This window comes from Balaenoptera acutorostrata, chromosome 3 (genome assembly GCF_949987535.1).
Source record: "Balaenoptera acutorostrata chromosome 3, mBalAcu1.1, whole genome shotgun sequence".
NCBI classification, from domain to species: Eukaryota; Metazoa; Chordata; class Mammalia; order Artiodactyla; family Balaenopteridae; genus Balaenoptera; species Balaenoptera acutorostrata.
Genome location: NC_080066.1, coordinates 170,172,287 through 170,184,560, shown reverse-complemented (window position 1 = coordinate 170,184,560; position 12,274 = coordinate 170,172,287). Strand labels below are relative to the sequence as shown.

General features: G+C 42.0%; 1 protein-coding gene across 1 annotated transcript in view; it reads left to right on the top strand.

Moving 5' to 3' along the window:
• The window catches only part of LOC130707592 (cyclin-Y-like protein 1), a 63,493-nt gene that overhangs the window by 342 nt on the left and 50,877 nt on the right, over positions 1–12,274 (top strand). Inside the window, exon 2 of the mRNA XM_057542814.1 lies at positions 194–343. Within this exon, the coding sequence (XP_057398797.1) occupies positions 194–343 (150 nt within the window). The remainder of the gene's footprint in view (positions 1–193; positions 344–12,274) is intronic.

Below are 12,274 nucleotides of genomic sequence, written 5' to 3'. Positions count from 1 at the left end.
CTCTCTGTCTTCTCCTTGGGTTCACCTCCAAGCATCTTTGTCACCTCTTAGCACAGCTGCCATTGAGGTCCCCTCCCAACATCAGAGTTCTTGGGAGTTTCGGGAGATGGTGGAGGGCACCGTGTGGGGCCTCTGGTCCCTCAGCTGCCCACCCTGCTGGGAGCTCCCCCACCTCTTTTTTTTGTTTTTCCAGAGGAGGATGAACCTTCCCAGTCATCCAACCAGGCCTCTGATGGTTCTCCTGGCAAGCCACCACAGGGGCCACCCCAGGGGCCAGATGGATCTGGCTCTGACCCCAGAGACCCACCCAAGGATGGAGGCAGCAATTTCTCCCATAAAGCAGGTAACTGATCCCTGACCATCAATCCACGGGCCCTCACCCAACTCCCCACTGCTTAATTCAGCCTTCTGAGTTGTCAGTGTCAGGCCCACGTTCCTGATAGAATCGCTCTGACACTCACATTGTCAGAAAAAGGGCACAGTATACATGAGAGATGAAAGAAATGACGCTCTAGAATCAGAGGAGCCACACTTCAGGACTTGGCTCTGCCTCTGACTTGCTGAGTGACCCAGAACCAGTCACTTGCCCTCTCTGGGCCTTGAATGGTTTGCTTTTAAGCACAGTGTAGGATGAGGTCCCTCTTAGGGCTTTCCCAGAGCCAGGTCATATTCTGTTAGGAGGGACGGAGGTGCTGCTCAGGCTCCAGGGCAGCCGGCAGGCGCAGGCTCAGGCTCAGGCACGGCTCCTTGCCGGTTAAGTCCACTGGCCGTGCCCGACCTTTTGGCCCCATAGCACCCAAGGCGGGTGAGTACCCTTTCTCCATTTTCCCTCCTCCCGTGATGCCCCAGGGCCTGGTTGTTAAAGTCCACCCAGGACACACCCTCGCAGAGCAGTGTCACGTGTAAGGGTGGGGCTAGCCTGGGGCCAGGGCAGCAAAAGACACAGGCTTTTTGTTTTATTTTTTGGGGGGGGGCCCATAGAATACACACAGCATTAAATTTACCAAGGTAACCATTTGTCAGCGTGCAGTTCAGTACTGTTGACTATATTCGCATTACCATGCAGCCAACCTCCAGAACTCTCTTCATCTGCCCAAAGTGAAACTCTGTACTCATTAAACATTAACTACCCATATCCTCCTGCCCCCAGCTCCTGGCAACCACAGTTCCTTCTGGCTCTAAAAATTTGACTAATCTAATCTAAATTCCACGGAGGTGGTATCATACCGTGTTTGTCTTTTTGTGACTAGTTTACTGTACTTAGCATAAGGTTCCCAAGGTTCACCTGTCTGTCAGAACTTGCTGTGTAAGGCTGAATGATATTCTATTGTGTGTATATACCACATGGTGATCATCCATTCATCCGTTGATGGACACTTGGGTTGCCTCCGCCTCTTGGCAATTGTGATCAATGCTGCTGTGAACACGGGGGTGCAAATATCTCTTCAAGACCCCGCTTTCCATTTCTTTGGATATATATCCAGAAATGGGATTGCTGGATCATATGGTTTTCTACTTTTAATTTTCTCAGGAACTGCCGTACATTTTCCATAGAGGTGATGGTGACTAGGGTGGCAGTGGTGGAGCCAGAGACAGATTGGAGTCATGCAGCCACAAGCCAAGGATTGTTGGCAACCCCTAGACAATGATGCTAGAAAGAGGCAAGGAAGGATCCTCCCCTAGAGCTTTCAGAGAGAGCCTGGCCCTGCCTACACCTTGATTTTAGACTTCTGACCTCCAGAACTGTGAGGGACCATGAGAGAATCAACACAGTTTGTGGTAGTTAATTACAGCAGCCTCAGGAAACTAATACGGGCAGACCTCATTTTATCGTACTTTGCAGATACTGCGTTTTTTACAAGTTGAAGGTTTGTAGCAACCTAGCATTGGCAGATATTGGTTCACATTTTTAGCAATAAAGTATTTTTAAATTAAGGTATACTCCGTGTCTTTTTAAACAAAAGGCTATTGCACATTTAGTAGACTACAGTATGGTATAAACATAACTTTTATATGCTGTGGAAACCAAAAACTTCACGTGATATTCGCTTTCTTGCGGTGGTCTGGAACCGACCCCTCAGTATCTCTGAGGTGTCCCTGGACAGAGATTGAAAATCCCATTGTGGTTGAAGGCTGCATTAGAGTCAGAGTCTATACAAGGAGGAGGTGGGAGTCTCTAGGGGGGTGCTGGACATTGGTAATAGAAAGGGGGCAGTTTCTGTTAGTGACAGGGTCTAGGGCAGCACCGTCCAATACACCTTTCTGCGGTGGTAAGCATGCTCTCTGCGTGATCCAGTATGGTAGCCACTAGCCACGTGTGACTGTCGAGTCCCTGAAATGTGGGCCGTGGGACTGAGGACCTGAGTTTTAAATTTTATTTCATTTTAATTAACTAAGATTTAAATAGCACACATGGCTAGTGGTTCCTATAGTGGCCAGCATGGGCCTAGTGTATGACCTTGGGTGTGTGTGGCAGAGAGTTCAAGATCTTTGGAAGTGAGGCATGAGAACTTCAAGGCCAGTTTGTTGGAAATATCATCTGTGCAGAAACGGAAACCCTCAAGACAGGTCAGGGGTACTGATGGAGAGGAGAGGTGATGGTGAGCCATGAGCTGCAAACTTCAAGAAATGACTGCAGGTCTGAGCCTGATTTCGTACCTTCTCTCCCTTGCCTGGGACCAAGGCTCCTCTTTGTGGGGAGCTGGCTGAGCTCACTCCTGCAACTCCTGAAATCTCCGGAACTCCTGGTCCCAGCTGCCCCAGCACCCCAGTCCCTGCCCCTGTCATATGTCCCTGCCAGCCCCAAGAGCTCTCAGCAATTCAACATGGTCCAGGCATGCTCTGCCCCGTGGTGCCAGGGGCTTCAGCCACAAGGCAGGATACACACAAGGAGCAGGGTGACTTCTCTATTTTTTTTTTTTAATTTTTGTATTTTATTTAATTTATTTTTTTTATACAGCAGGTTCTTCGTAGTTATCCATTTTATACATATTAGTGTATACATGTCACTCCCAGTCTCCCAATTCATCCCACCAGAACACCCCCCCACCACTCTCCCCCCCTTGTTCTCTACACTTGTATCTCTATTTCTGCCCTGCAAACTGGTTTTTCGAGGTTCCACATATATGCGTTAATATACGATATTTGTTTTTCTCTTTCTGACTTAACTTCACTCTGTATGACAGACTCTGTATGACGTAGATCCATCCACGTCACTACAAATAACCCAATTTCATTCCTGTTTATGGTTGAGTAATATTCTATTGTATATATGTACCACATCTTCTTTATCCATTTGTCTGCTGATGGGTATTTAGGTTGCTTCCATATCCTGCCTATTGTAAATAGTGCTGCAGTGAACATTGGGGTGCATGTGTCTTTTTGAATTATGGTTTTCTGTGGGTATATGCCCAGTAGTGGGACTGCTGGGTCATGTGGTAATTCTATTTTTCGTTTTTTTAGGAACCTCCATACTGTTTTCCATAGCGGCTGTATCAATTTACATTCCCACCAACAGTGCAAGAGAGTTCTCTCTCCTCCACACCCTCTCCAGCATTTGTTGTTTGCAGATTTTCTGAGGATGCCCATTCTGACCGGCGTAAGGTGATACCTCAGTGTAGTTTTGATTGCATGTCTCTAATAATTAGTGATGTTGAGCAGCTTTTCATGTGCTTCTTGGCCATCTGTATGTCTTCTTTGGAGAAATGTCTATTTAGGTCTTCTGCCCATTTTTTGATTGGGTTGTTTGTTTTTTGTTAATATTGAGCTGCATGAGCTGTTTATATATTTTGGAGATTAATCATTTGTCCGTTGATTCATTTGCAAATATTTTCTCCCATTCTGAGGGTTGTCTTTTCGTCTTGTTTGTAGTTTCCTTTGCTGTGCAAAACTTTTAAGTTTCATTAGGTCCTATTTGTTTATTTTTGTTTTTATTTCCATTACTCTAGGAGGTGGACCAAAAAAGATCTTGCTGTGATTTATGTCAAAGAGTGTTCTTCCTATGTCTCCTCGAAGAGTTTTATAGTGTCCGGCGGTCTTACATTTAGGTCTCTAATCCATTTTGAGTTTATTTTTGTGTATGGTGTTAGGGAGTGTTCTAATTTCATTCTTTTACAAGTAGCTGTCCAGTTTTCCCAGCACCACTTATTGAAGAGACTGTCTTTTCTCCATTTTATATCCTTGCCTCCTTTGTCATAGATTAGTTGACCATAGGTGTGTGGGTTTATCTCTGGGCTTTCTATCCTGTTCCATTGATCTATATTTCTGGTTTTGTGCCAGTACCATATTGTCTTGATTACTGTAGCTTTGTAGTATAGTCTGAAGTAAGGGAGTCTGATTCCTCCAGCTCTGTTTTTTTTCCCTCAAGACTGCTTTGGCTATTTGGGGTCTTTTGTGTCTCCTACAAGTTTTCAGGTTTTTTGTTCTAGTTCTGTAAATAATGCCACTGGTATTTTGATAGGGATTGCATTGAATCTGTAGATTGCTTTGGGTAGTATAGTCATTTTCACCATATTGATTCTTCCAATCCAAGAACATGGTATATCTCTCCATCTGTTTGTGTCATCTTTTTTTTTTTTTTTTCAAACATCTTTATTGAAGTATAATTGCCTTACAATAGTGTGTTAGCATCTGCTTTATAACAAAGTGAATCAGTTATACATATATAATATGTTCCCATTTCTCTTCCCTCTTGCATCTCCCTCCCTCCCACCCTCCCCATCCCACCCCTCTAGGTGGTCACAAAGCACCGAGCTGATCTCCCTGTGCTATGCGGCTGCTTCCCACTAGCTATCTATTTTACATTTGGTAGTGTATATATGTCCATGACACTCTCTTACCCTGTCACATCTCACCCCACCCCCTCCCCATATCCTCAAGTCCATTCTCTAGTAGGTCTGTGTCTTTATTCCCGTCTTGCCACTAGGTTCTTCATGGCCTTTTTTTTTTTTTTTTCCCTTAGATTCCATATATATGTGTTAGCATACTGTATTTGTTTTTCTCTTTCTGACTTACTTCACTCTGTATGACAGACTCTAACTCCATCCACCTCATTACAAATACCTCCATTTCATTTCTTTTTATGGCTGAGTAATATTCCATTGTATATATGTGCCACATCTTCTTTATCCATTCATCTGTCGATGGACATTTAGGTTGCTTCCATGTCCTGGCTATTGTAAATAGAGCTGCAATGAACATTTTGGTACATGACTCTTTTTGACCTATGGTTTTCTCAGGGTATATGCCCAGTAGTGGGATTGCTGGGTCGTATGGTAGTTCTATTTGTAGTTTTTTAAGGAACCTCCATACTGTTCTCCATAGTGGCTGTATCAATTTACATTCCCACCAACAGTGCAAGAGTGTTCCCTTTCCTCCACACCCTCTCCAGCATTTATTGTTTCTAGATTTTTTGATGATGGCCATTCTGACCGGTGTGAGATGATATCTCATTGTAGTTTTGATTTGCATTTCTCTAATGATTAATGATGTTGAGCATTCTTTCATGTGTCTGTAGGCCATCTGTATATCTTCTTTGGAGAAATGTCTATTTAGATCTTCTGCCCATTTTTGGATTGGGTTGTTCGTTTTTTTGTTATTGAGCTGCATGAGCTGCTTGTAAATCTTGGAGATTAATCCTTTGTCAGTTGCTTCATTTGCAAATATTTTCTCCCATTCTGAGGGTTGTCTTTTGGTCTTGTTTATGGTTTCCTTTGCTGTGCAAAAGCTTTTAAGTTTCATTAGGTCCCATTTGTTTATTTGTGTTCTTATTTCCATTTCTCTGGGAGCTGGGTCAAAAAGAATCTTGCTGTGATGTATGTCATAGAGTGTTCTGCCTATGTTTTCCTCTAAGAGTTTGATAGTGTCTGCCCTTACACTTAGGTCTTTAATCCATTTTGAGTTTATTTTTGTGCATGGTGTCAGGGAGTGTTCTAATTTCATACTTTTACATGTTCCTGTCCAATTTTCCCAGCACCACTTATTGAAGAGGCTGTCTTTTCTCCACTGTATATGCTTGCCTCCTTTATCAAAGATAAGTTGACCATATGTGTGTGGGTTTATCTCTGGGCTTTCTATCCTGTTCCATTGATCTATATTTCTGTTTTTGTGCCAATACCAAACTGTCTTGATTACTGAAGCTTTGTAATATAGTCTGAAGTCAGGGAGCCTGATTCCCCCAGCTCCATTTTTCGTTCTCAAGATTGCTTTGGCTATTCGGGGTCTTTTGTGTTTCCATACAAATTGTGAAATTTTTTGTTCTAGTTCTGTGAAAAATGCCAGTGGTAGTTTGATAGGGATTGCATTGAATCTGTAGATTGCTTTGGGTAGTAGAGACATTTTCACAATGTTGATTCTTCCAATCCAGGAACATGGTATATCTCTCCATCTATTTGTGTCATCTTTGATTTCTTTCATCAGTGTCTTATAGTTTTGTGAGTACAGGTCTTTTGTCTCCCTAGGTAGGTTTATTCCTAGGTATTTTACTCTTTTTGTTGCAATGGTGAATGGGATTGTTTCCTTAATTTCTCTTTCTGATCTTTCATTGTTAGTGTATAGGAATGCAAGAGATTTCTGTGCATTAATTTTGTATCCTGCAACTTTACCAAATTCATTGATTAGCTCTAGTAGTTTTCTGGTGGCATCATTAGGATTCTCTATGTATAGTGTCATGTCATCTAAAAACAATAAGTTTTATTTCTTCTTTTCCAATTTGGATTCCTTTTATTTTTCTTCTCTGACTGCTGTGGCTAGGACTTCCAAAACTGTGTTGAATAATAGTGGTGAGAGTGGACATCCTTTTCTTGTTCCTGGTCTTAGAGGAAATGCTTTCAGTTTTTCACCATTGAGAATGATGTTTTGCTTTGGGTTTGTCGTATATGGCCTTTATTATGTTGAGGTAGGTTCCCTCTATGCCCACTTTCTGGAGAGTTTTTATCAGAAATGGGTGTTGAATTTTGTCAAAAGCTTTTTCTGCATCTATTGAGATGATTATATGGTTTTTCTTCTTCAGTTTCTTAATATGGTGTATCACATTGATTGATTTGCGTATATTGAAGAATCCTTGCATCCCTGGGATAGTTCCCACTTGATCATGGTGTATGATCGTTTTCATGTGTTGTTGGATTCTGTTTGCTAGTATTTTGTTGAGGATTTTTGCATCTATATTCATCAGTGATATTGGTCTGTAATTTTCTTTTTTTGAGGTATCTCTGTCTGCTTTTGGTATCAGGGTGATGGTGGCCTCATAGAATGAGTTTGGGAGTGTTCCGTCCTCTGCAATTTTTTGGAAGAGTTTGAGAAGGATGGGTATTAGCTCTTCTCTAAATGTTTGATAGAATTCACCTGTGAAGCCATCTGGTCCTGGACTTTTGTTTGTTGGAAGATTTTTAATCACCATTTCAATTTCATTACTTGTGATTGGTCTGTTCATATTCTCTATTTCTTCCTGGTTCACTCTTGGAAGGTTATACCTAAGAATTTGTCCATTTCCTCCAGGTTGTCCGTTTTATTGGCATAGAGTTGCTTGTAGTAGTCTCTCATGATACTTTGTAATTCTGCGGTGTCCGTTGTAACTTCTCCTTTACATCTCTAATTTCATTGATTTGAGTCCTCTCCCTCTTTTTCTTGATGAGTCTGGCTAAAGGTTGATCAATTTTGTTTATCTTCTCAAAGAACCAGCTTTTAGTTTTATTGATCTTTGCTATTATTTTCTTTGTGTCTATTTCATTTCTTTCTGCTCTGATCTTTATGATTTCTTTCCTTCTACTAACTTTGGGTTTGTTTGTTCTTCTTTCTCTAGTTCCTTTAGGTGTAAGGTTAGCTTGGTTATTTGAGATTTTTCTTGTTGCTTGAGGTAGGCTTGTATTGCTATTAATTTCCCTCTTAGAACTGCTTTTGCTGCATCCCATAGGTTTTGGATCATCGTGTTTTCATTGTCATTTGTCTCTAGGTATTTTTTAATTTCCTCTTTGATTTCTTCACTGATCTCTTGGTGAAGAGATTTAGTAACGTATTGTTTAGCCTCCATGTGTTTGTGTTTTTTACGTTTTCTTTCCCTGTAATTGATTTCTAATCTTACAGCGCTGTGGTCGGAAAAGATGCTTGATATGATTTCAGTTTTCTTAAATTTACCAAGGCTTGATTTGTGACCCAAGATGGGATCTATCATGGAGAATGTTCCATGTGCACTTGAGAAGAAAGTGGAATCTGCTGTTTGTGGATGGAATGTCCTATAAATATCAATTAAATCTCTCTGGTCTATTGTGTCATTTAAAGCTTGTATTTCCTTATTAATTTTCTGTCTGGATGATCTGTCCATGGGTGTAAGTGAGGTGTTAAAGTCTCCCACTATTATTGTGTCACTGTCGATTTCCTCTTTTATAGCTATTAGCAGTTGCCTTATGTATTGAGGTGCTTGTATGTTGGGTGCACGTATATTTATAATTGCTAGATCTTTTTCTTGGATTGATCCCTTGATCATTATGTAGTGTCCTTCCTTGTCTCTTGTAACATTCTTTATTTTAAAGTCTATTTTATCTGATATGAGTATAGCTACTCCAGCTTTCTTTTGATTTCCATTTGCATGGAATATCTTTTTCCATCCCCTCACTTTCAGTCTGTATGTGTCCGTAGGTCTAAAGTGGGTCTCTTGTAGACAGCATATATATGGGTCTTGTTTTTGTATCCATTCAGCCAGTCTATGTCTTTTGGTTGGGGCATTTAATCCATTCACGTTTAAGGTAATTATCGATATGTATGTTCCTATGACCATTTTCTTAATTGTTTTGGGTTTGTTTTTGTAGGTCCGTTTCTTCTCTTGTGTTTCCCACTTAGAGAAGTTCCTTTAGCATTTGTTGTAGAGCTGGTTTGGAGGTGCTGAATTCTTTTAGCTTTTGCTTGTCTGTAAAGCTTTTGATTTCTCCATCAAATCTAAATGAGATCCTTGCCGGGTAGAGTAATCTTGGTTGTAGGTTCTTCCCTTTCATCACTTTAAGTATATCATGCCACTCCCTTCTGGCTTGCAGAGTTTCTGCTGAGAAATCAGCTGTTAACCTTATGGGAGTTCCCTTGTATGTTATTTGTCGTTTTTCCCTTGCTGCTTTCAATAATTTTTCTTCGTCTTTAATTTTTGCCACTTTGATTACTATGTGTCTCGGCGTGTTTCTCCTTGGGTTTATTCTGTATGGGACTCTCTGCGCTTCCTGGACGTGGGTGGCTATTTCCTTTCCCATGTTAGGGAAGTTTTCGATTATAATCTCTTCAAATATTTTCTCTGGTCCTTTCTCTCTCTCTTCTCCTTCTGGGACCCCTATAATGCGAATGTTGTTGCGTTTAATGTTGTCCCAGAGGTCTCTTAGGCTGTCTTCACTTCTTTTCATTCTTTTTTCTTTAGTCTGTTCCGCAGCAGTGAATTCCACCATTCTGTCTTCCAGGTCACTTATCCGTTCTTCTGCCTCAGTTATTCTGCTATTGATTCCTTCTAGTGTAGTTTTCATTTCAGTTATGGTATTGGTCATCTCTGTTTGTTTGTTCTTTAATTCTTCTAGGTCTTTGTTAATCATTTCTTGCATCTTCTCAATCTTTGCCTCCATTCTTATTCCGAGGTCCTGGATCATCTTCACTATCATTATTCTGAATTCTTTTTCTGGAAGGTTGCCTATCTCTACTTCATTTAGTTGTTTTTCTGGGGTTTTTTCTTGTTCCTTCATCTGGTACATAGCCCTCTGCTTTTTCATCTTCTCTATCTTTCTAAAAACTGAGGAAAGAGGAAGGAACTTGGCCCAGGGCTAGGAAGGCCAACAGAGAGGTATGGATTTAGGAAAGGAAGCAGGAGTGAGGATGAAATGGCAGAAGTAAAAAGCAGGGTCAGAGGTCTGGGTTGAAAGAACACAATTTGAGTAGAGTTGAAGGTGACAGAAGATGAGTCTAGGTTTACTAGGAGAAATAGAAAAAGTCTCTTGGGGACGTTGTCCTTAAGTCTCACAACCACCAGATAGGTATTTCAGAAAACAAGAGGTTCAGGACACATCTCTGAAAGGTTTGAGTTGCCTTATTCAGGTGTGATTATAGTGGGGGAATAGGGAAATCTACCAGAGAAGTGGCTAGGGCTCACAGTTATCCTAGGGGCAGCTGACGACAGGGGCAGAGCCAAGGGAACTGCTGGATCAGGAGGCCCACGAACAAATCAGGGGCATAGCCGCCTGTCACTTCCCTACCAGGAAGGAAGCCAGGTATATTACTATAACCAAGGCACACTGGGGTCTTTACTGTATGGAGAACTTGGCTCCTGCCCGCAATCCTATGGCTCTGCGTCATACACAGGAAGTAGGGCCTCTGTGTAACCAGAAATGGGAATGGGACTGAAGGAGATTCAGCCCACAAATATCCGACCACCAGCTTCCACCTCTGCAATCGGCCACCCTGTGTCTGCTCAACGCATCACAGAAACAAGTTTTCAAGGTGAGTATACAAACGGCAGAGAAAGTTGAAGAATGAGGTCAGCGTTCAAAAATGGGGTCAAATCGACAGCTGGGAAGTGGTGTAGAGACAGGTAGAATTTAGATCCTGAGCCTTTAATAACCACTACCTTCTCTCAGTGCTCTCTGTTTTTAGACTCTATATAAGAACACCTAGGGCTTCCCTGGTGGCGCCTGCCAATGCAGGGGACACGGGTTCGAGCCCTGGTCTGGGAAGATCCCACATGCCGTGCAGCAACTAAGCGCATGTGCCACAACAACTGAGCCTGCATTCTAGAGCCCGTGAGCCTCAACTACCGAAGCCCACGTGCCTACAGCCCATGCTCCGCTACAAGAGAAGCCACCGCGATGAGAAGCCCGCACACCGCAACCAAGAGTAGCCCCCGCTAGCCGTAACTAGAGAAAGCCCGTGCACAGCAATGAAGACCCAGTGCAGCCAAAAGAATAAATACGTAGAATAAATAAGTTCAAACAATAAATAAATAAATAAACATAAATTTAAAAAAAAAGAACATCTAATGCAGGAGGGAAGGTGGGAGGGCCACTGTAAAGGTCATCTATGCTACATGTACAAGAACCCCGAGAGCACACCAATAGGTACCACATTTTTCACTGCTGTAGCCGATCATTCCCCCTGTACTATACCACACTGTAGCACTCCCTTCCCTCATCTACTGCTATAGTCTCTTTGGAAGGTGTTTCAGAACTCTTGTTGTGAGAGTGCCAGTTGAACTGTCCTCACTTCCTTAATTTATACCAGGATTTAAGACCTTGTGGTCTGAGATCCTGTCCAGAGAGCAAGCAGGCTAAGACTCTTGTCTTTGTTGATATATTTCATCAGAAAGGGCTCTACCCCCTCTCCTAGTTCATGGTGTGAAGTGTTCTTAGCCTCTCAGGAAAGTGGGGAGAATTGAAAGGACTCTATATGAGAATGCTAGGCTTTGTAAAACATTTCAGTTTTTTAAAAATAAGACTCATTTTGTATTGGACTTACAACAGTCCTATGAAATACAAAGAAAGCCAAGAATCAGTGACATGAAATGATCACCAGTAAGAATTACAACAGTCACCGCTTACCTCGTAGCATAGGGCACTGTCCATGATCCTTAAGAAGAGTTAGCAGAAATGCCTTGCCCATCTTGCCCCTGAACCCTTTGAAAGGTACACGACTGCTGTGTTGGTGTTTAGGGGGAGCATCTCACTTACCAGGGACTGACTTCTCCCTTGATTCCTCTGTAGTGATGGAGACTTCCCCGCTGATGAAAAATTCCCTGGGATTGCAACCTCCAAGCCAGACAGCTTTCCTATGGACTGACAGAGAACTTGTCAAGATGAAACACCAGTCTGCGGGAGAAAGGGAAGAAGAGAATGATGGAAATCGTTTCTGGGAAACTATTTTTACATTATGTTTTGTTTGTTCCTGGTAAATAAACTGTAATCTTCTTAACATTAAAACAAAATCTAAACCACTAAATTCAATAATACAGGAATATAACTTTCGAAAAACATTTCTTTGGCTGCGCAGCATGTGGGATCTTCGCTCCCCAGCCAGGGATTGAAGCCACGCCTGCTGCATTGGAAGCGCAGAGTCTTCACCACTGGACCACCAGGGAAGTCCCAGGAATATCACTTTTAAAGGAGAAGTTATAAACCCCTTGGTTACATGAACTGGAGATTTTTAGTAAGAAGTCAATATATTTGTTGTTAGGCACATTTTATGTTAGGCTGTCTCCCTGCACAGGATGCAGGCGCCTTGAAAATGGAAATCATATCCCTCTAGAGTACATCTCTCTTCTTTC